The 19,651-nt window shown below is 46.4% G+C and overlaps 1 protein-coding gene across 3 annotated transcripts in view; it reads left to right on the top strand.

Moving 5' to 3' along the window:
* IL2RB (interleukin 2 receptor subunit beta) overlaps window positions 1-19,651 on the top strand; it is a 36,621-nt gene that overhangs the window by 11,844 nt on the left and 5,126 nt on the right. For 2 of the 3 annotated variants that reach the window (XM_083858979.1, XM_083858981.1), the window contains exons 2-9: window positions 10,519-10,616; window positions 10,944-11,070; window positions 12,550-12,643; window positions 13,823-13,934; window positions 14,423-14,571; window positions 15,035-15,212; window positions 16,974-17,070; window positions 18,852-18,936. In XM_083858979.1, coding sequence (XP_083715105.1) covers window positions 10,535-10,616; window positions 10,944-11,070; window positions 12,550-12,643; window positions 13,823-13,934; window positions 14,423-14,571; window positions 15,035-15,212; window positions 16,974-17,070; window positions 18,852-18,936 — 924 coding nt within the window. In that variant the 5' untranslated portion in view covers window positions 10,519-10,534. Of the gene's footprint in view, window positions 1-8,790; window positions 9,250-10,518; window positions 10,617-10,943; window positions 11,071-12,549; window positions 12,644-13,822; window positions 13,935-14,422; window positions 14,572-15,034; window positions 15,213-16,973; window positions 17,071-18,851; window positions 18,937-19,651 lie in introns of those variants that run through there. The other variant, XM_083858980.1, reaches the window with a different exon arrangement.

Below are 19,651 nucleotides of genomic sequence, written 5' to 3'. Positions count from 1 at the left end.
ACCCACACACGTATACCCACACATACCAACACACATACCCACCCCATGTGGACATCTCTCACCTTCCTGCCAACGGAAACTGTTGCCCTTTGTGAGCCTGGCACACTCTGAAGATGCTATCAGGAGGTGGGCAGAGGGTGCTGAGGCTCCAGGCCTCTTTGGTACAGGCACAGCTCCTTAATCTAATGAAATACCTTCTCTTTCACCCACGAGCTCTCTGTGATCTCTTGCCTTGCAGTTATACCACAGTGAGGGCCAGGGCAGAAGGTTTAAATCAAAGGCTTCTGACAGATTCTCATTCCACAGACCATCCAGTCTCTTGAGTTTGTGTCACTTAACTCACAAATGACCTGCGAATTACTGCAGAACTTCATACTTTTTCCAGTCTCTGTTTGCAAATGAGAGGGAGCAGGATGTAGAGGTCTTGGCTTGGAGAAGCTAAGGAGTAGGGAACTCCCCATCTACCTGGGAAGGTTGTAAATAGAGCCCTGGGAGACAGGAGTCTGTGTTCTTTCCTGATTGGTTTTAACACACTTGCACGTGTTGCCAGTGTGAGTGAGGATGGAGAAGTGCAGAGGTGCCTCCACTGACAGTGTGAGCTGCAGTGCACCTCTGAGGGAGAAGATATGCCCAAGCCTCACAGGTGCTACTGAGGGCAGATGCAATGCTTCAAAATAGCCAGAGGAAGAAATGGTCCACAGAGAAGAAGGAGGACAGTACGTTTCTTATCTAACTGACCCACATCCTGCAGGCATCATTTTCACTGTTCTGATCCCCTGCTCTGAGGCCCTGATCACCTTCCGGGTGTTTGGCAGAATGCCCTAGAGCAAGCATCTTCCATGGGGTGCCTGATGGTCACTACATTCTGTTTGCCTCTCACATGCTTTTCTGGGTTTCTGACATTCTCACATTCACTCCTACAGACGCTGTTTTCCTCCCCACATGTCCTCAATTCTTCCCCTGAAATAGTGGAATGGGGAAGATCATTAGAAAGGACATTCCAGGCAATGAAGCTCTGTCACCTGCAGCCACAGCCAGCAGTTGAGCAGATCTTTAGGGCCCAAGGACCACAGGATTACTATTCCCCAATCCAAAAAGCCTCCCAAGCCCTTGCTTTGCCCCAACTCTCACTTTTCTATGTGTAGTGTGCTGGTTGCATTGTTTTAGTCTAAGAGAATTAGGCAGGCTTTTACAGCTGTACCACATGATTTTAAAATAATTTTTTAAAAATTCTATTTATTCATTATATGGCAGATACTGAAGCACTCCCCTGACCCTCAGACAGGGTTCCTGCTACTCCCTCATCCCCAGTTCTGCCAGCCGTGAAGGCAGAACATCTGAGCCTTCAGTTCAATGGGTACACCATGCAGGGACAGTGGTGAGTTGGCTTAGCCCACAACTCTCTTCTCCTGCAAGATGGCAACCTGAGCCTGGAGGAAATGGAGACAAGATGAAGGATAGCCTTCTCTTTGTTGCAGGCCTTTTTTTTTTTTTTTTTTTTTTCCCACTCCCTCCTCCTCCTTTACATTCCTATGCCAGTCCTTCTCACCGTTTCAAAACACTGCAGAGAGCTCTCGGAGTGCAAAGTGCAGGGGGAGCAGTGGGAGGCCAGGTGAGGACAGAGAAGGGTGAGAGGAAAAGGTCAGTGACGCAAGCCTGAAGCAATGGCTCTCAGTTGAGAGCTGCTGTTTGTCCGTGGTTTGCTATTTCTACTCGGCAACAATTCACACATCTGGGGACCACAACTCCTTCCACCGCCCACACTCTTCCCTCCCCCGCCACGGGGGTTGAGGCAGGGGAGGGGGAAGGAGGAGAGATGCTGCACTAGCCTGCCAGCATAATTTCCAGGACCAAAAGGATAAAACCCCTGAGCAGTCCTTTCCATCAGCCACCTTCTCCCTGAACACTGAGCATCTCTGATGAAGGAACCTGCTGCCTGCAAAGAGGGTGGGGAAAGGAGCAACAAGGGGGGGAGGATCTTGTGTGGTGCACGGAAGGTCAGCACTGGAGAAATGTAATGACGCTGTCATCCTTGAAACATAGAAGCAACAGTACATGTTTCCTATTAGAATTAAAGCCTCACCTAAGTAGACTGTGGCTAAGAAAAGGGACCCTTCAGACATATGCTGTCCTTGGCCTATTTCTAGGGTAAACATTCAAGTGGAGCCAAGTGCTTGATGCCCCCCATGCTTCTCCACTGGGCCTGAACTGTGCTCTGTGTGTGTGTATGTTTGTGTACACGAATGTGTGCTCAGATGCAAGCACAGGGCAGTGCCCCCACGGACCTTCCCTGCAGCCTGCTCCAACTGCAGGGCACAGCACCCACCTAAAATAGCCCTCCCAGCCCCGTGCAACTGCTCTTTGCAACTGCACCAAGAGGGAGGGTGAAATTATGAACTGCTTCAATGCTCTGTGCCCTTTCCTGCCTCTTATGTGGGAGCTACCAGAGCAACAGCATACAGTGATACACAAAATGACATTTCCCCCTGCCCATGTGTGTCAGTCAGGAAGAGAAGAGGAGAAAGGTGTAACCATGTGTGTCTTTCACTCAGTGAACCAAGTCCCATTTCCCTTGAGACATATACATCCCATTTCCCTAACAGGGGCACAGCCTATGGAGCAGATGACGTGAGCTGCAGCTTGGGCTTTGTGTAATGGCAGCAAACTTGACAGGTACCACACAGACAGGGATCTGTGTTGTATCTCTCAAGGAGCATCTACAGGTTCCTCAGAGAACACAGTGATGAAAACAGTAGTGTCCACAGTGCTTGTTTTTCCTCCAAGTGGTGGTCTTGCAATGTTCACCAGGATCTTGTTAGTAGTCTCCCCTAACATGCAGCCCTCCCTACCAATAACCACAAAACAGGGTGGGTAGCCTCATCAAGCTGCTCTGCTATAGGCAGTGCACCTGAGAGGAGGGCTCCATAAGAGGAAAATCCTCAGAGGAGCAATTCCAGAGCTAAAACCCTGGCAGAGGTGTGCTCTCAGCAGGGCTGGGGAGCTCTTTTTTCTGAGCTGTTTCACAAGGTAGTGGTACATCCCTTAGGGAGTGAAGTGCCCTCAAGTCAGGTGGTTCACCTGAACACCACCCTTCCCTTCCATTCCTTACACCCAAGTACACTGGCTTTTCTCCCTCTCAAGATGGAGAGCAGCAATATTAGAGGGCAAATGAGGGGAGAGCTGAACCCAGGAAACCACAGTAAGGAGGGAAAATAGCTCTTCTAGATGAGCCCAGGGGAGAAACAGGAATGCAGTTCCTGAGGAGTGAGCTGTAAGGAGACAGGAAGCTGCCTCCAAAGAAGTAATTTTTGTTCAGGCATTTTAATGACATGAAAGTTAATAATTGCAGCAGTCACAAATCAGTAACCCCTGGAAGGGCTTAAGTGGGAGTAGAGGGTTAGCCCTTGGATAAGCATGACATCACCAACCATATTTTAAAATAAAATCAACAGTCTAATTAACTCCCTTTCTAGAAGCTGCTCAGGCAAAGAGATGAAGAAAACGGAGGAGTAAGGAGAGCTCTGAGCAGAATGGGGTGGTGGCTGTAATGATCTTTTTCCTCTAGAAAAGGAAGGGAAATGTGATTAAACTGAAAGCAAGCCTTGATAATCAAAATACCTGAGGGTTTATTCTCAGGAATCTCCTTACAATATTATGTCTTGCCTTCAAGCAATTTTGAATGTACAATAAATCCCTAAATTCTTCTCAAATTATTAGGTCTGGAAGCTGTCATTGCTTCGTATTAGGCTTGTCAAGTATTTGTACTCTCTAACTTTAAATAGAGATGTAACACACTGACAGGCTGAAAAACAGAGCAGGGCTTTATCTCTCGAAGACTGCCCAGGTAATAAGGTAATGATTTCCCTCAAGGACAAGAGCAGCCACTGATGCTGAATAGCAAATCAGCCAGTGTTCAGCTCATTACCTTTCTTGGGCATAGAGTTGGTGTAAGGCTGTTCTCTGAGTCCAGTGCTGCCTTCCTGTAGAACATATCACTTCCACAGACAATTCATCTTCAATACGGTTCTGTGAGCAAGTTCTGTAGGCAGTCTAGCCATGCATTTTTAGTTTTCAATACCAGGAGGACCCTCAGGAACTTGCAGAAGGATGTTTAAATACTGTAAGTCAGTAATGGCCCTACAGACCTGGGCAGTGGACACCTGGGTGTGATGCAAGACCCAGAGCCTGGTCTATGAATCTGTTTTTGAAGATGGGAAGGTGTCCTTTATGTCTCTTTCTCTGCTGTGGAAATTGAGACTCAGAGAGGATGTGAGAGCTGTACACACACGCTGATAGTCCCGTGGGTACGTATCTTCCTTCCAGTTCACACTGCTGAGTTTTCCATCACAGTGTGCCAGAATAAGACCACACATACACAGGTACCATGATTAAGCTGACAAAGATCACTTGCCACACTGCTGTGGCTCAAATGCCTGTTGGGCCTCAGATACCATGTCCACAGGCTCAGACAAGGGTATGGACAGTGGCCTTCCTTCATGTTGCTGAGTCAAGCCCAAGGTGACAGTCCAGGTCTTCCTTGAGGGTCTCTAGGGAGGGACTCTGGATCTGAACAGCCCTTGTGGCACCATGAGCTCTCCTCATCAGGGTGATAGGCATCCATTCCTAGGAGCTCTCTTAAAGTTTGACTCTGCTCCTGGGCTCCAGCCCCTCCAGCCAAAGTCCTGACACTGTCTAGTTCAACCCAAACATAATGAGGAACCAGGGCTCAGGTCCCAAGCAGGGCCATCTTGTGACTGTCCTGTGCTTCTTCTCATGAGATCATAGCTGTGTGTTCACAGCCAAGTAGGCTAAGAGTGAAACTGCTTGAAAGTAGCATGCTCTCCCTCCTACCCTTTTTTCTCCACTTCTCTGGGGCTGTGACCATCACTGTCAAGGAGTGAAAGTGAACACCTTCTCCATCACCTCCCACCTCTGGCCTCTGAGTTGCGAGTAAAAGTGCCTGTGAATGCCTCAATTTCCTACCACTTTTGTTCATGTTCTTCAATAGCCTTCTGGGCTAGGGAATCCCTACTTTGAACATCTTGTGTATTCATGTGTATATTTGATGTCTATTGCCTTTATCAGGCATGTCTATCAGGACACTCTGTGGGGCAGAATCTGGATGGAAAGAAATGCAGGAATATCATCTACTCTATAAAGTAGGCTTAATACTTGCTGTCCAGCATTGTTACTCCATTGTGATACTTGATTCCAGATCTTAAACTCCATTGCTTAAATGCCTCCCCACTTAAACACAGTGAAGAAGATTAACCTGAGGGCAGTGTTTAGCCTGTAGCAGCAGTATCTCTAGGAATGATGGAGCAGGAGGGAAAAAAACCTCTCTCGCATCAGCCCAAGTTTGCTGTTTTGATACAAAGTAAAGCCTCTTATAGGCTTGTAATGTGAACAAATTCAATAAAGACCTCACTCATACACTGAACAGTGGTTTCCCACAAGGACATTTTTACAGACATTTTTCAGAGTAGAACCACAGTTTAAGGGGAAAATAACTTCAGATGTTTTGAGAAGCGCACGCATACGATTGGCAGGAAATTCAATGCAAAGGTTATAGTTAAAACAACATTATTTGGAAAGTACCAGAAATAACTTGCAGAGCTTCTAGAGACCTTCACAGTGTATCCTGTCAGGAAGCAAACTTTGGTGGCCATAAGAGTATCTCTGCCCTTATCCTTTCACCTCCTGCTGGTTCTGTGCCCTTTCCACTGCTCCACTCCAGAGGGCCATGGGGACAGGACACTGAGATGGATGTGCTGAGCCCTCACCCTGCTGTGGTGGGCAATTTGCAAGGCATCCCAGTTAGTCTGGCACACTGGTCCCACTGACAGCCAGCAAAGGGAAGGGATGTCCCCAGCCTAATGAACGTGATGAGCTGATGAATCATGGGGTAGTTTGCACACAATACTTTTGCCCTTCACACTTCTTCTTTGTGTCTGTTCCCCTGTTCACCTTTGCCATTTTGCAGAGACTCTCAGTGGACACACACTGAAAACGAGCAGTTTCAGCAGCACTCCTCTAATGAAAGCAATGTGAGGGGGAAAGTCTTGTGCATAAGTACATGCCTCAGTCTTGAGTATTTTTAAAACTTATGCTGCCCCTGAAACCAATCTAGACCAAACAACACCTTCAACCAAACCTCCATCATCACACTTTTACCTGCCGCTTTAATACTGAACAACAACTGTGACTTCAGAGTTTACCCATCTCAGGCACCATTAGGGGACAGGAAGGTAAAGACAAGAACACCTCGCATGTGTTGCTGACAATGTGATTTTGTTTGGCTTCTCACTTTACAAATGGCACAATTCCTAACAATATCAGTGTCAAGGAGATAAAAAGTGCCAGATTCTCAGTAGCACAACATCTTGGGCAATCAAGTTCAAAAACTGCTGACAGCAAGCATAATTTACATGTGCCAGGTGAGGGTCTGGACATAATACCATTATCGTGTCTCTGGAGGAACCCTATCTCATTTATGCCACACGGTTGTTGCTTCAATACATTTTAAGCTGTGTTTCCAATGAAAATATGCTGAGGAAGTTCATGTCTCCACACATTGATGCTTGGTTGTCTGTAGCTGATCCATTGGATCTTTCCCCCTCCCTTTACAGCTTTGGAAAAGTCAATCAATTTCAGTCACCCTTGAGAAAGAGGTATATCCCTTATTGAGCAAGGGTATCTTAATAGAGGAGTGCTGGTTTTCCATTGGGATCCTCCATGGGAAAGTCTTCAATGTGACATCAGTCCTTGCTAGATGGCAGAAAATCTGCACAAGAATTAATCATGAGAAACAGATCTGGAAAAAAACAGTCTCCAGAGAGGCAGCTGATCACACAAACCCTTGTTTTCAACTGCATCAGCCATCCATCTCCTATAGGGACTGACTACATGTAAAGTTTTCCTCTTCCACTATTTCAGGTACCTTAGAGCACAATCAACATCATATGATTTTTATGCATTAAAAACAATAAGAAAAGAAAAAAAAAAAAAAAAAAAAAAAAAAAAAAAAAAAAAAAAAAAGGGAATCAATGGAGGTTTTTTTTTCTTCCTTGATAAGCTGAACAATAAAAAGCCTGTGCTTTGTGCACTTGCTTTCAGAAAGAGATCTCTGGTCTTAAGGAAGGTGTAAGTTTCTCTAGCCTGAAGGACAAACAGGAAAAATTTTAACACAAAAGCTCCATTGCAGCTGCAACACTGGTGATACCAAGAATTTCATTGCTTCAGCTGAGGATTTCTGTGCCAGAGTAAGCTGCATTCATTTTCAGAGTTCCTGGGAAAGGTGGTCTGTGTCCTGATGATCCATGCCATTACATCTTCATCCCAATGGGAGCCTCCAAGGTGCAACATACACAGCCAGCAGATACCAGTGCAGGGGACCACACAGCCCATCCTCTCCCCTGATCCTCTTCAGCAGAGGCTGGCTGGTTTTCACTCCCTTAGTTGTCCTCCCCAAGCCTAGCCTGACAAGAGTTTTCAGATGCATTCAAATGACAGCTCTCAAGACTCTTGGTTCTTGTTGTGTGTGGTGAAGAGGGCCTGCACTCCACTACTGCTGGCTAAGTGAGTGCTTGGTTCTGGATCAACTGCAATGCTTTCCCAAAAATGGCCATGAGGATTGACTATTGCAGCCTTCTGCAAAATGGCTCTGCCTTCAAACTACTGTTTTGCTCCAACATTATTTCTTTTTGAGGTCTAGTATCTTCTGAAATCCAGTCTCTGGGCTGGTTTCCTGTGGCTAAGAACCCATCCTCCTCCTACACTCTTTTTCCACTACCTGAATCCAAGATCCCTTTGTTATTAAGCTAGGTCCCATCCACCAGGTTTATAGAGGACCTGCCTGGAGACTTATGATTAGCCTCTGGCAACTTCTGCTCAGAAAACTTTCTTGCCAAATCTGAGCTTGGGCCTTGAGCTGCTCTAAGAGGGAAAGATGAGGAGCCACTTACATGTGGTGACCACTGTACATTTAAGAGGAGATTCTCATCTTCTGGCCTCACACCAGCAGCCATCACTGTGCAGTCCAGAGTAGACAGGAAATGTGATGTGTTGCACTTCAGAGAATTCTATTTCTATATGGAAAAGAGAGAGGGGGGTGTGAGGACATGTTGGCAGGCCTATGTCTGTCTGTGAACTGGACAACTATTAGGCTTTGGATTTACATTTGTACATCTGCCTTGGCTTGGGGTGTGAAGGCAAAGAAAGGGGCTATCTGTCTGGAAAGGTGAAGGCATAGGAAATTTTGGAAGAAGGTGGAAATATTTTTTTTTGTCTTTGTCTGGCCTATTGAATAGATGAGCCATGTTAAACAGGGACTACAGCTACTTCAGAGCAGTACTGCCTGGCTGCTCTAGCTGCAAGACAGGTCAGGTTCTTCCTTCTGTGAAGTGAATGGGGTGTTTGGCTGGGTAGGGAGGCAGTGGCATGGGTGTTCTTGTGGTGTCACACCATCTGCAAGTGTGAGGGTGTGCCTCAAACTTCTTCACCCTCAGCATTGACCTGGTCCACTCCCTCTGTGACCCAGCATGGATCCTCTAAAACTAGGGCAACAATGTCTGGTTTCATTCAGGTGTTTCTCAGGGCAGCAACTCAAGCTATTTTTTACAAAGTGGTCCATGGTATTTCTACTGTAGACAGACTCCTGTCCCCAGTTTCAAAGTGATCTGTAAACTTCTGCAGATCTTGAGAGCAATATGAATGATCCATTTGAGTGTCTAAAAGAGGAAGCTATGGGTCTTGCCAGTATCCCAAGAGGTCCTTTTTGCCTCCCAGCAATGGTTTGAAACTGGTCCCAGAATGTCTGAGCAGTGCTAACTAACACCTGACCCCTCTAACCTGGTTTCTGCACTTACTGCTTTATCAGCAGGAAGTAGAATGTGGTTTGGTTTTTTTTTTTTACTCTTGTCCTTACTAGCCTTTTCGATACTTCGGGGCCTTGTCTCAGTCTGACAAGGCAAGCAAGCAGCAGCTTCCTGTGCACAGGTGAGAGGGAGAAGACAAAGAGAGACCATATATGCATATATGAGAGAAACAGCTTTGGAGAAGAATTGCTGGGCTGTAGGGACATCTTCTCTTGTGGACATGCACTGAGCCAAGATACCTGCCTTCAGCACTCTCCCTGTTTCCCCTCACCCTTTCCCTCATTGTTGGATGTGAGGCAGCACCCGCTGCCATCCAACCCCACGACCCCAGGGACTCCTTTTGTCTGGACTGCTCAGTGCCCGGAGCTGAAAGGTAAAAGGGGCAATGCCAGCTCTCTCCCACATGGGGGTGGCTGATCTGAAAGCATCTTAGAAGGAGTTTCAATCTGACAAACTGCATCTCGCTGTTGGGAAGGGCTAAGAATGTATTTATCTCTCTGTCTCTCCACAATCCTCTCAAATCATACCCCGCATCTCACAACCACACCACCCGCTTTCTCTCTTTCTCTCCTCTGTCTGCCAATGTGTTGTCATCATGTTTTTCTTCACCTGAACCTAATCTTTTATCAGAACGGGAATTGGTATTAAGCTCATGCCAGCCTTTTATAAACTGTCTCTTCCCACTCCTCTGGCAGTCCCAGCAAGGTCCAGTGGGGTTTCCATCTTGTTTTCCTCAGGTCTGCCTGAGCTCCAGTTAGTGAGAGGTGAGGGCAGTTCCTTCTCCTGTGAGTGAAGGCGGATCTCAAGGTTTGGGTGTCCAGGTGGATGAAGAGAGAGAGAGAGAGAGGCTTTGATGAGAAGACTGTAAGGCCAGTCTGTCTAATATGGGACATGACTGTACAGGCTTTGTAAGACAAGAAGGCTCCCTGGGTGCCTGGGCTGGATGAGGGCTGCTGCTGAGTTTCCTAATTACAAAGCCCAAATTTTCTGATACGCCTAAAATCATGACTCCTTCCAAGGCAGAGCAAAGGTCTACTTGGAGGGGATGATGCATAGTTCATGCACTACTGTGTAATTTTTTTTGTATGGTAAAGCCTTGACTTTCTAGAACCTGGTAAAAAATTTCTTCTCCCTGATTTCCCCTCCTGTCCCAAGCATGTTATTGAAAATCTGCCTCCTAGCCATGAGGTCTCAACTAACTTCTGTCAGTTGCATCCAGGGACCCTCTTACTCAGCAAGCACCTAGTTATTTCAGCCCTAGGGTTTACCAAAAAAAAAACTTTTCAAAGCACAAGCTGTGCGCAGCTGAGAGAGCACTCTCTACCTGAGTCAGCAGGCAGTCTGAGACAGCACGCATGGACTGCTATGCGCTCACTCACACGTTTTCAGAAGACACGATTCCTGCAAACAGCCTCTGTGCTGCCCTGTGAACAGCTTCACTGCTGAGCAAAGCACCCAAGGCAGGAGAACAGTGAGGTGCTGAGGGAAAAGCACAAACTCTGGAGTGGAAGGGATATGAGTTTCTGAACCTAGAAGACTGGCACTGCATCCTAGGAGGGTGGATGCCTCCTGTGAGATGACATCTTGACATCTTCCCAAGTTCCCCTGCTGAGCTGTGGTGGTGGTGTCTTCTCTCTTTCAGTGTGTTGCCAGTACTGATGAGGACCTCATTGCTGCTTCTGTCTCACCTCTGCCTGTTCAGCCTCATGCCTCTCTCATGGGCATCAGACTTGCCACAAGGTAAGAAGTGATTCCTTTCACCTGTGCTAGCTGGGTGAAAAGGGAGGGGAGTTAGCCAGGGCAGTGTGTGCACCATGCTGTGTTGCTGCGCAATGTTTGTGTTGTAACATACAGCCAGAGGAGGTTGCACTATTACAGGTCTTTGATGAGCACATCAGCCTCTAAGAATATAGAGAAATGAGTGGCACTGCCTTTCTTGCTTGGAGTTGTCCACCAGAGGAGTCAGCCAGTAGTTCGGGATGGGGCAGCATTGTCTGGGGTGATGATTAATGCCAAGCATTGTTTTTAATTAAAGAACATTGCTGTCCATCTCTTCTCTGCTGGCAGGTGCCTCCAGCCTCACTTGTTGGTATGATTCACGGGTGGCTCTCATCTGTGACTGGGACCCGGGCAGGGACCTGGCTGAAGCATCATGCCACCTGGAGATTTCATCAAAGAAAGGCTTTTGTGACAGGTGGGTGGCTGGAGAGACTGAGGAAAAATAATGCCACTTTACAAAAATGTTGGCTTCCTCTTCCCAGACCAGGTGTAGTGGAGTCACAGAGCTGAGATGTTTTGTCTTGAACTCTGTCTCTATCTCCATGTGGGCTGAGATGCTGGCAGCCACTGCTCAGTGTTTGCCATCTGACAGTCCCAAACTGTCTAGCACAGCCCATCTTCAAGCTCCGTGACTCCATTTGAACTTCACTTTTGAAAAAAACCCTCTTCCTTGGCAGACACCCTCAGGACTGAAAGGCATTTTCAATGGAAAATGAGGATGTATAGAGATGAGGCTGGAGAAGGGTGGAATTGAAGTTATACAGAGGCCATTTGGCAATTGCCAGGATGAGCTGAGATGTTGCACCCTGAGTAACAATGACTGAAGAAAAATATCGTCCCCCTTCTCTTCCCTGGCTCTTTAATCTCTTCTAGTTCATGATGTTTTCCTCTCCCATATGCCTCCCAGCAGAGGTGAGGTGTTTGGCCAGTACTGCATTGGGGGTGGCTGAGTCTCTGTCATCTCCAAATAGGACATCTGCGGCCAAGAGGCTTACCAGCCAACCCCAGGAGTGCCCTGGGTGCCTGTCATAAGGAGAGGCTCATTGTGGTTCTGTCATTGAGTGAGTTATTTGTCACCGTCATAGAGACACCTCCAACCGGGTTAGATTGACAAATATATCTTGGGGCTGGTGCATGGACCTAGAAAGCTAAAACATTTATGTTGCTCCATGGGTGTGAATCAGAGACTGGCTGAAATCGAGGCTGGATGTGGAACTGTGCCATTCTTTGACCAGGGCTCTAGGAAGAAAACCCTCCTCACTGTCAGCAAATCCCAGACCTAATCTGACCTAAGAGCTGGAGCAGGCACCTCAGTCAGACACTACCCCAGCTGCAACCTCACAGATGTTCTCCACCCTGCCACATCCCATGCCATAGCTCAGCTGGGGCTCTCCAGCCACACTTGTCAGAGCAGAAGAGAGGTTATGGTATAGTGCTGCCACTTGTGATGTACTGTCTTGGCTGACTGAGATGTGACCTGGCTCAGAAGGTACATGTCACATCTGAGATCCTACAGGACTGTCAGTGTCTGGAAGGAGACCTGTAATTCCTAGTGGGGCTAAAACAGGCACCTGTCCTCCAGAGCCATGTTGTTGTAGGTGAGTTTCAGCTCTGCATGCCCTCTGATGTCAACAGGAAGCAGAGAAGATAGGAAGAGGGTTTTGTGAAATCTTTGAAACTGGAAATCTGCTGTTACCTTTGTCTCGAAATAACTAGGGTGCTTTAACTTCCATGTGCCAGCACACAAAATTTGTCTGAGTGATACAATGGGGAGAGAAAGTAGGATTAAATCTATGCTGTAACCCGTTCAGCAAATACAGTAGGCTGTAAAATGCTTTGAAAGCCTTTTAGTGCTACAGAATATTTGACTAACTACAAAACTGTAACTTCCCAGCTCACTGGAATTATATCAAAAATGTGAATTACCCAAGGCAGAGCATAAGACAGGACTGAGGAGATGCACCAAAATCTTCAACCAAGATGTTAATGTGAGTAATTCATCTGGGATGTCCTGGCTAATGACAAAGTGGAAAGGATTTCTATATGCATTTTGGGTATATAAACAGTGTAACACCCAGGGGTAGTATAAAAAACCCAAACCTAATCCTTGACTCCAGATCTGGGATTGGGCTTGGTGTTGTGTGTTGTTGGTATACATGCCTGCTGTGCGTTCTCCTGTAGGAGGGATTGGCTTCATTATGAGCTGGGCCATGCTGTTCTGACACATGCAGAAGAGGTACAGGACAGACAGATCATATGCAGTGTCCTATATCTCAATCACCTGTGTTTGGCCCTAATCCCTTCCTCTGAGGAGGGATGGGCATCACCACCAGCTCTGAAGTCATCTCGTGATCTCATTTTGCTAGATAATATCAATATCATTTTCCAGATCATTAGCTATTGTGAAGTGTGGTTAAATGTGTCTATGCAAGATGCAACAGCAACACATCATTGGAGCTAATGGTGATGCAAATCTTCTAACTATTATTCTTTATTTAAATCAGTCTTATTTTAGATCTGTTATCTACTTCCTTCAGTCACATCCAGAGTCACTGCAGTCCTCATGTTTTCGGAAAACACCTGCCCAAATTTGAGCTAATATTTTTATTGGTAAAGTCATAACCAGTTCTAATGACAGACAAGCTTTCATACATTTGCATATCATGTGCAAAGACAAATTGCAGGGTTGGTATACAGTTCCAAAATCTTTTCTTTCTAATCAAGCTAATTTCTCTGTTGTTTATTCAGTAGTGTATGATGTATGTGGCCTTTCAGCATCACTCCATTTCAAGTGTCATGTTTAATACTAATGCAGTTTCAGTCTTACCAGGGAACATAAAATGTTCTGGTAAAAATAAAATTTCTCAATAAATGTCACTCATAGAGAGTAACTTTTTTTCCTTCTTAGTCAGCACATATACAGGAATCTCAAGAAACTAGTGTATTACAATATTTTGTGCCTTTTTTGCCAATAAAAAAAAATCCAACCACATGAAACATAAATTTTTGGTTCCTCACTCACCACTGAGATTTATGTCCTTCTGCCACAAATACCTTCCATATTTATTGTCAAGTATGCCTAATCATCTTATGCATAGGCAATGCTTAGAAATTTGAATGCTTGTTCATGAGGTTTCATTGTCACTGATGGTTAATTTGCCTTGCAGAATCAGTGCTTCACCATTTCAGACAGTCTTAACTTGACTGTCCATTGCTGCACTGAAAAGAATACAACCAAAATACCTGCACAAATAAAAAACTTCAGTCCATTTGAAAATAGTGAGTACTCATCTGCCTTCTGGTCTCTGAAGCTTCCCCATGAGAGGATAGCTAATTTTCCTTCTTCATCCACTCCTATGTAACACCCACAGCTGCTTTTAGGCCTTTGTCTTTTACTTGTCCCCTGCTATAATGATCACAATGTTGACTCCTGCCACTTGCTCTTCTGTCATGCCAGCCACATCCTGTCCTCAGCTGCCCTCATGAAAAATGTGTGCTGCAAGGATGGAAAGTCTTGCTGTTCTTCCCCTGCTCCCCTCTAGTTATGTACTTCCACCCTTCTTTAAGACAGCTTTGGCATGTTTCAGTCTCTGCTGAAAGGATTCAGCTCGCTAATCCAAAAGAAAAACATCTGCTTGAGACATTGTTTTGCTGGCTGTCTGAGTTTACCTGTCTCAAGGAGATATCCTGCTGCTGAGGGACTTGATGTGCAGTCCTGTTATGGACAGAGTATGGGGATATCAGCCCTGCTTCTTCTCTTTTTTCAGTAAAGCTGTGGCCTCCAGGAAACCTTCAGCTGGTTAACATAACTGAAAACACCTCCAACCTAACATGGAGCCTGAATATTTCCTCTCACTATTTGGCTGGGGAGCGGGAGTACCAAGTGCGGTACCGACATGTGACTCAGCCCCAGGAGGTGAGTGCAGAGGGGGAGACTGGGATGAGCTACCATATGAGTCCCAGATGAATCCTGGTTTTGTTTATGTCCCCCAAAACCTGCTCCTGGTCCTCTTCTCAGGATGTAACCAGTTTTGGTGAAGCTGGAGAGAGGATGACAGCCCCTGTTCTTTTATCTATGTCAGCTGCTGCCAGGGTTTGGTGATGACAAGGAGACAGATGGGGATCCTGTTTTACTTAGTGCTGTAAAAAAAAAAAAAATCAGACAGTTCCAGGACAGACCTGAAAGGGATGAGAAAAGCAAAGCAAAGAAGAATTTTCCTTCAGGGTGAAAAAGCCATGCATGAGGTGTAAGGACTTGAGACAGGTCTTCTCTGAGGGCCTTGGAGAAGATGGGTATGTGAGAGTATGTGTGGTATGCGGCGAAGATGGGTATTGTAAACCAGGGTGTTGATGATGTTCTAAGTTTTCCTTACTCCCAGGAGGCTGTGAACTTGCCCATTGAACAGGACCAGATGTGGGCGAATTTTGAGAGACTCTGGCCCAACTCAAAATATGAGGCAGCTGTCCGTGCAAGGCCAAGTGCCAGAAGCCACTACAAAGGTGTGTGGAGTGACTGGAGCGAGACAGTCCTGTGGAGGACACACACTGACCAGAAGGGTAAGTCAGGTAGTCTGACCTGGAGGAGAAGACGGGGACTTAGAGCAAACAAGGTAGAACAGCCAAAACAGGGTGAGAAGCTGAAGGAAGATGTGTAGGAAGAACTCTGTTGACCAAAGAGTAATAGAAAGGTTGAAAACTGTCCCTCCTGATCAGTTAGGTGAGGCCATTTCAGCATCACACGTAAGGGCAAAGACCCCCTGACCCCAGTAAAGCCCCTCTGACTTCCAGAAGCCAGGCAAAATCCAAAAGGTATAAATGAAGGACTGCTTCCCCAGAGCAGTAAGGCCAGATGTCTAATCAGCAGAAGCAGTGGCCAGGAATGGCATTTTCCCAGATGCTGATGTTACCCGGGAACATTCTCCCAGCTTCCTAAAATGGCCCAGTTCAGTGGAGGTATTGACCAGTGAAATGTAGTGCTCTTGAGCTGAAGAACACCCAAGCCTGGGAATCCAAGTCGTGTGGAAACTGGGAGAGACATCCTGACTTATATGCACAATAAGACCCTTTCAAAAAAGGTCTGCTGAGATTTGCATCAGGCACTGTATGAACTTCCAGCCTTGGAAGATAGTGCCCTTTGGTGAGTTGGTGCCTGTGGCCTCTGTCATTTTTTTTCCAAAAAATAAGCAGATAGAAGTTGTTCCTTCTCACGTTGCCCCCATCCTGCCTCTGCTCATCCTTGTTGTTCGTGGTGTTGGTATAAACAGAGGAGCTATGTTTAGAAAGGGCACTGTGTTGCTGTGGTGATCAAATTTTGACAGTGTGTGATGTCAGTGAATAGGATACAGCCGCAACCAGTTGTCATAGCAACCAAGACCCAAAGATAACCAGGGTACCAGAGGCAGAGGAGACAAAATGATCTGAGTAGCATCTCAAGGACAGGGAAAGAAAGAATGTGCTAAAAATGTCTCCTCTATCTTTTATTTTTCTCTGTTTTCTCCTAACTGCTCCAGAGATTCTCTGCATGACCAAGGGACACGAGGGATGGGAGGAGATGAGGGGCAGACAGAGGAAACAGGCACCAGAATAGCAAGACCAAGCAAAGGTGCACTGGGGAGATACGTGTAAAAGAGACAGATTAAGGAATATTTGAGATGAGGCCAAACAAGCCTGAGGAGTGCTGGCAGTCTTGGCAATGTGGGAACCCAGTCTAGTATCCAAGTACCAAAGTACTTGGATCCAAGTACTAAAATATGGTGTAAAGCTGTAACCTTTCTAGCCTCCTAATGCTTCCCTACAGCTTTTCAAAGAAAGAAGCCTGCCCCTTGATCCCTAATCTTCTCTATCCCTATCTTCTTGCCTTTTCAGTGACCTGTGAACCCCATGACTCCCTCTCCCCCACTGACCATTAACGCTGTTTCAAGCCTCCACCCCCACTTTAGCTGGTTTTAGAAGTCCCTGCTTTCCTTGGCAATGAAACAGGTTGGTGGACACATCAGCTAGAAGACTATGCCACCTCATCTGTGGCAACCCCTAGCTGTTGTGCTGTTATGACCAGGGAGTTCAAGCTGTTCGGCACAAATCATCTGTTAAGCAACGCTTAGACTCTGAAACCCATACCAGCTCAAAGAGATCCTACACAACACAGCAGAACTCACATATACTCTGACCTGTATATTATAATTCTAGATAATGTTATATAAAATTATAACAAAAACTCACTTTGATCACCTTGAACAGTCATGAAAGGGCTGCAGCTTCTACCTACAGAATCCTGGGTGGATTTTAACAGCCATTTCCTCATTCTTTCTCATCTTGCAGGAACATCCCAGCCAGTCCTGCCAGTTCTGATAGTGAGCACTTTCATCTTTGTGATCATTGGGACTGCCTTCCTCATTAATTTACGGACCCTGAAATGGTAATTGAGAATTGAGTTTACATCTCTGTTCCTCTCCTGTATCTTGTGTGTATTCTCAAAACTCAGATTATTTTTCACCTGATGTTACTCAGGATTGAGATGGCTTTAAGCCAACCAGTTCATGGTTTATAGCCCAACCTTCTGAGATTGATATTTGCCTGTGGAAAAATAACACCACGCAAGATGATGTGGTTTCACCAGCACTGTCATATTGTGCCATGATCCTGTGACCTGGTGGCATGCACTGGTGCCATGGCCTGGCTAAATTTAAAACAGCTGTCCCAGCACATCTGTTGCCCAGGGGTTAGAGTGGTGTTTCCTGGCAGGGATGCATCAAAATTTCCTCTTCAAAAGCAGGTCACGGGGTTGAGAAAACTCCCTGTAGCAAGGACCAAGCAAGCCTGTTTACCACTACCTTCTCATTTAAACATTCCAGCAAGAGCTCAGGCGGGATGAGGTGACATTGGGCCTGAAGGCAAAACTCCTGAGTGAGGAGTACAATTCTTGTTCTCCCTGATCTGTGCAGTCCCTCACACACTGATAAAACCTATCTGATGCTTCAAGACCTCTTTGCCAGTGTTTCTACCCAGACACTGCCTTTACTAAGCACTTAAAGTGTCTCACAAGGTTACTCAACACAATAATAGGAACAGTGACCTCTCAGCTTGGCAAGGTTAGAAACAGGTTTTCTAATCTCAGGTCAGGGGTGCTGATATTCATGGGAGGGAGTAGGGACAAGCATTCTCAGGGATGAAGCTGCAGAGGCTGGATGGTTTCTCTGTAAGGAAAGACAGAGAACCATGCTGAAGGAAGATGGATACTGAAAAAGTCACTGGTCACTATTTTACCCTGAGTCATAACATAAAGTTGAGGAAGTGCTAGATTTACAGCACAGAGGGAGTTAAAAAGGCCTCCTTTCTCCACAAAGTATAACTAAGCTAGGGGAATTGAGTGCAGAATAATGCTGAGGTAAGATGCAAGGAAGGATTAGACATGCATGAATAAAAATAGCATCTGCAATGATGTAAGGTAGTTTATATGCAAGAGCTAGCAAGTTCTGATGCTTCAGAGAGTACAGAGATTGCCTCCAGAGGTCAGGACATCCTACAGCAAAGCTTCCACAAAGGGATCACAAGATGATCCAACCACTCTGAGAAACTAAGGAGCAGATTAGATCACTACTGCCTCAGGATGACAACACGCTGTTTCCAGGGAAGAAGAGGCCTCTGGACAATGCAAGGCCTATTCACTCAGATGGCTTGCACTGCCAGTGTGCCCCAGCTATGCCATGCAGCATCTTGCTAGGAGGGCAGAGAGCTGTGGCAGAGCTTTCCAGTGATGGCCCTGGTCCTGAGTCATTGTGGTGGCAGCAAAACAAAGAAGGGGCAGCTCACAGGAGTGGGAGCTTGGAAACAAGGAAGGCCTGCTCAGCTTGTCATCAGGACAGGGGCTGAAGGGGGCCTGTGGAGAGGTTAAGGTGACCAGGCAAAGCAGGGAAGAAACCACTAAAACCAGGGGTTGTACTTCCCCAGGGAAAAGGCTGAGGGAAATGTATGTTCCAGTGCCAGGTTTATCTGTCTCATCTCTATGTATGTCATGGCTCAGCTAATGCCTCTCAGACCACTCAAGAGCAAGGACAGCCCTCAGGCTCAACCTTATTTTACCACTCCCCCATGCCAGGGCAGTACCTGTGAATTTCATGCACTCCTTCACCCCCACCACAGTGACAGTGATCAAGATTAGGCCTGCTTCATTTGTTCTTCTCATTCTCTTTCCTCAAGGTTTAAGAGGATCCTGAGGATTCACATCCCAGACCCTGAGAAGTTTTTTCCCCCGCTTGTTTCGGTTCACGGAGGTGACATTCAGGTATTGGACTGGGGATGGAACCACAGGGGGGAGAAATGAGGGAAAGGAGGATCCAGCTGCGCATGCCCAGGGCAGATAGACCTACACGTGCACACATGATATATGTGCCTGTAGCACCTGCTGCTGGGTTCTCTGCTTAAGTTCTATTTTCTGACCTAAAACCTGACGCCCAGCTGAGGCATCTTTAATTACAGGACGGAGATATGGCAAACTACAGCACCGTGCTCCCAAAATCGGTAGCCTGAGAGACAACAAGGGACCTTCAGGAGGGAGCCTGACCTCATAAGATCCCCTTCCCTCTCAGTTCAGTGCCTCCCTACCTGCCTTAGGCTCCGCAGCTCTTTCACAGATTTCCTACTGTGAGCTTCTCCTCTCCTCCTGATGTGAATTGCCATCACACTGGATAGCACTTAGCTATTCCTTGCATTCTTGTCTGTTTCCCTTCTTTTCCCACTCCACTATTCCCCTTCCCCTAGGCTCTCTGTGAATATGGGCAGCTGTGAGGAGACAATTACCATTCTGTGCAGCATTAAAAGGAGCATCAGATGCAAGATGTGGGAGGTGATCCCAAGGGGCATCTTGCTTTAAGAAGGATGGGGACAAACTGCAGAGGGTTCAGAACAGCAAAGCTTTGGAAAAGCCAAGGTGTAAAAAGGCTTAGAAAGCTTAAACTCCAGGGAAAGAGTGCACAATAGGGGGACGGGGGGCAGCAGGC

This window comes from Zosterops lateralis (assembly GCF_965231275.1).
Source record: "Zosterops lateralis genome assembly, chromosome: 4".
NCBI lineage: Eukaryota > Metazoa > Chordata > Aves > Passeriformes > Zosteropidae > Zosterops > Zosterops lateralis.
This window is presented reverse-complemented; position numbering and strand designations above follow the sequence as displayed.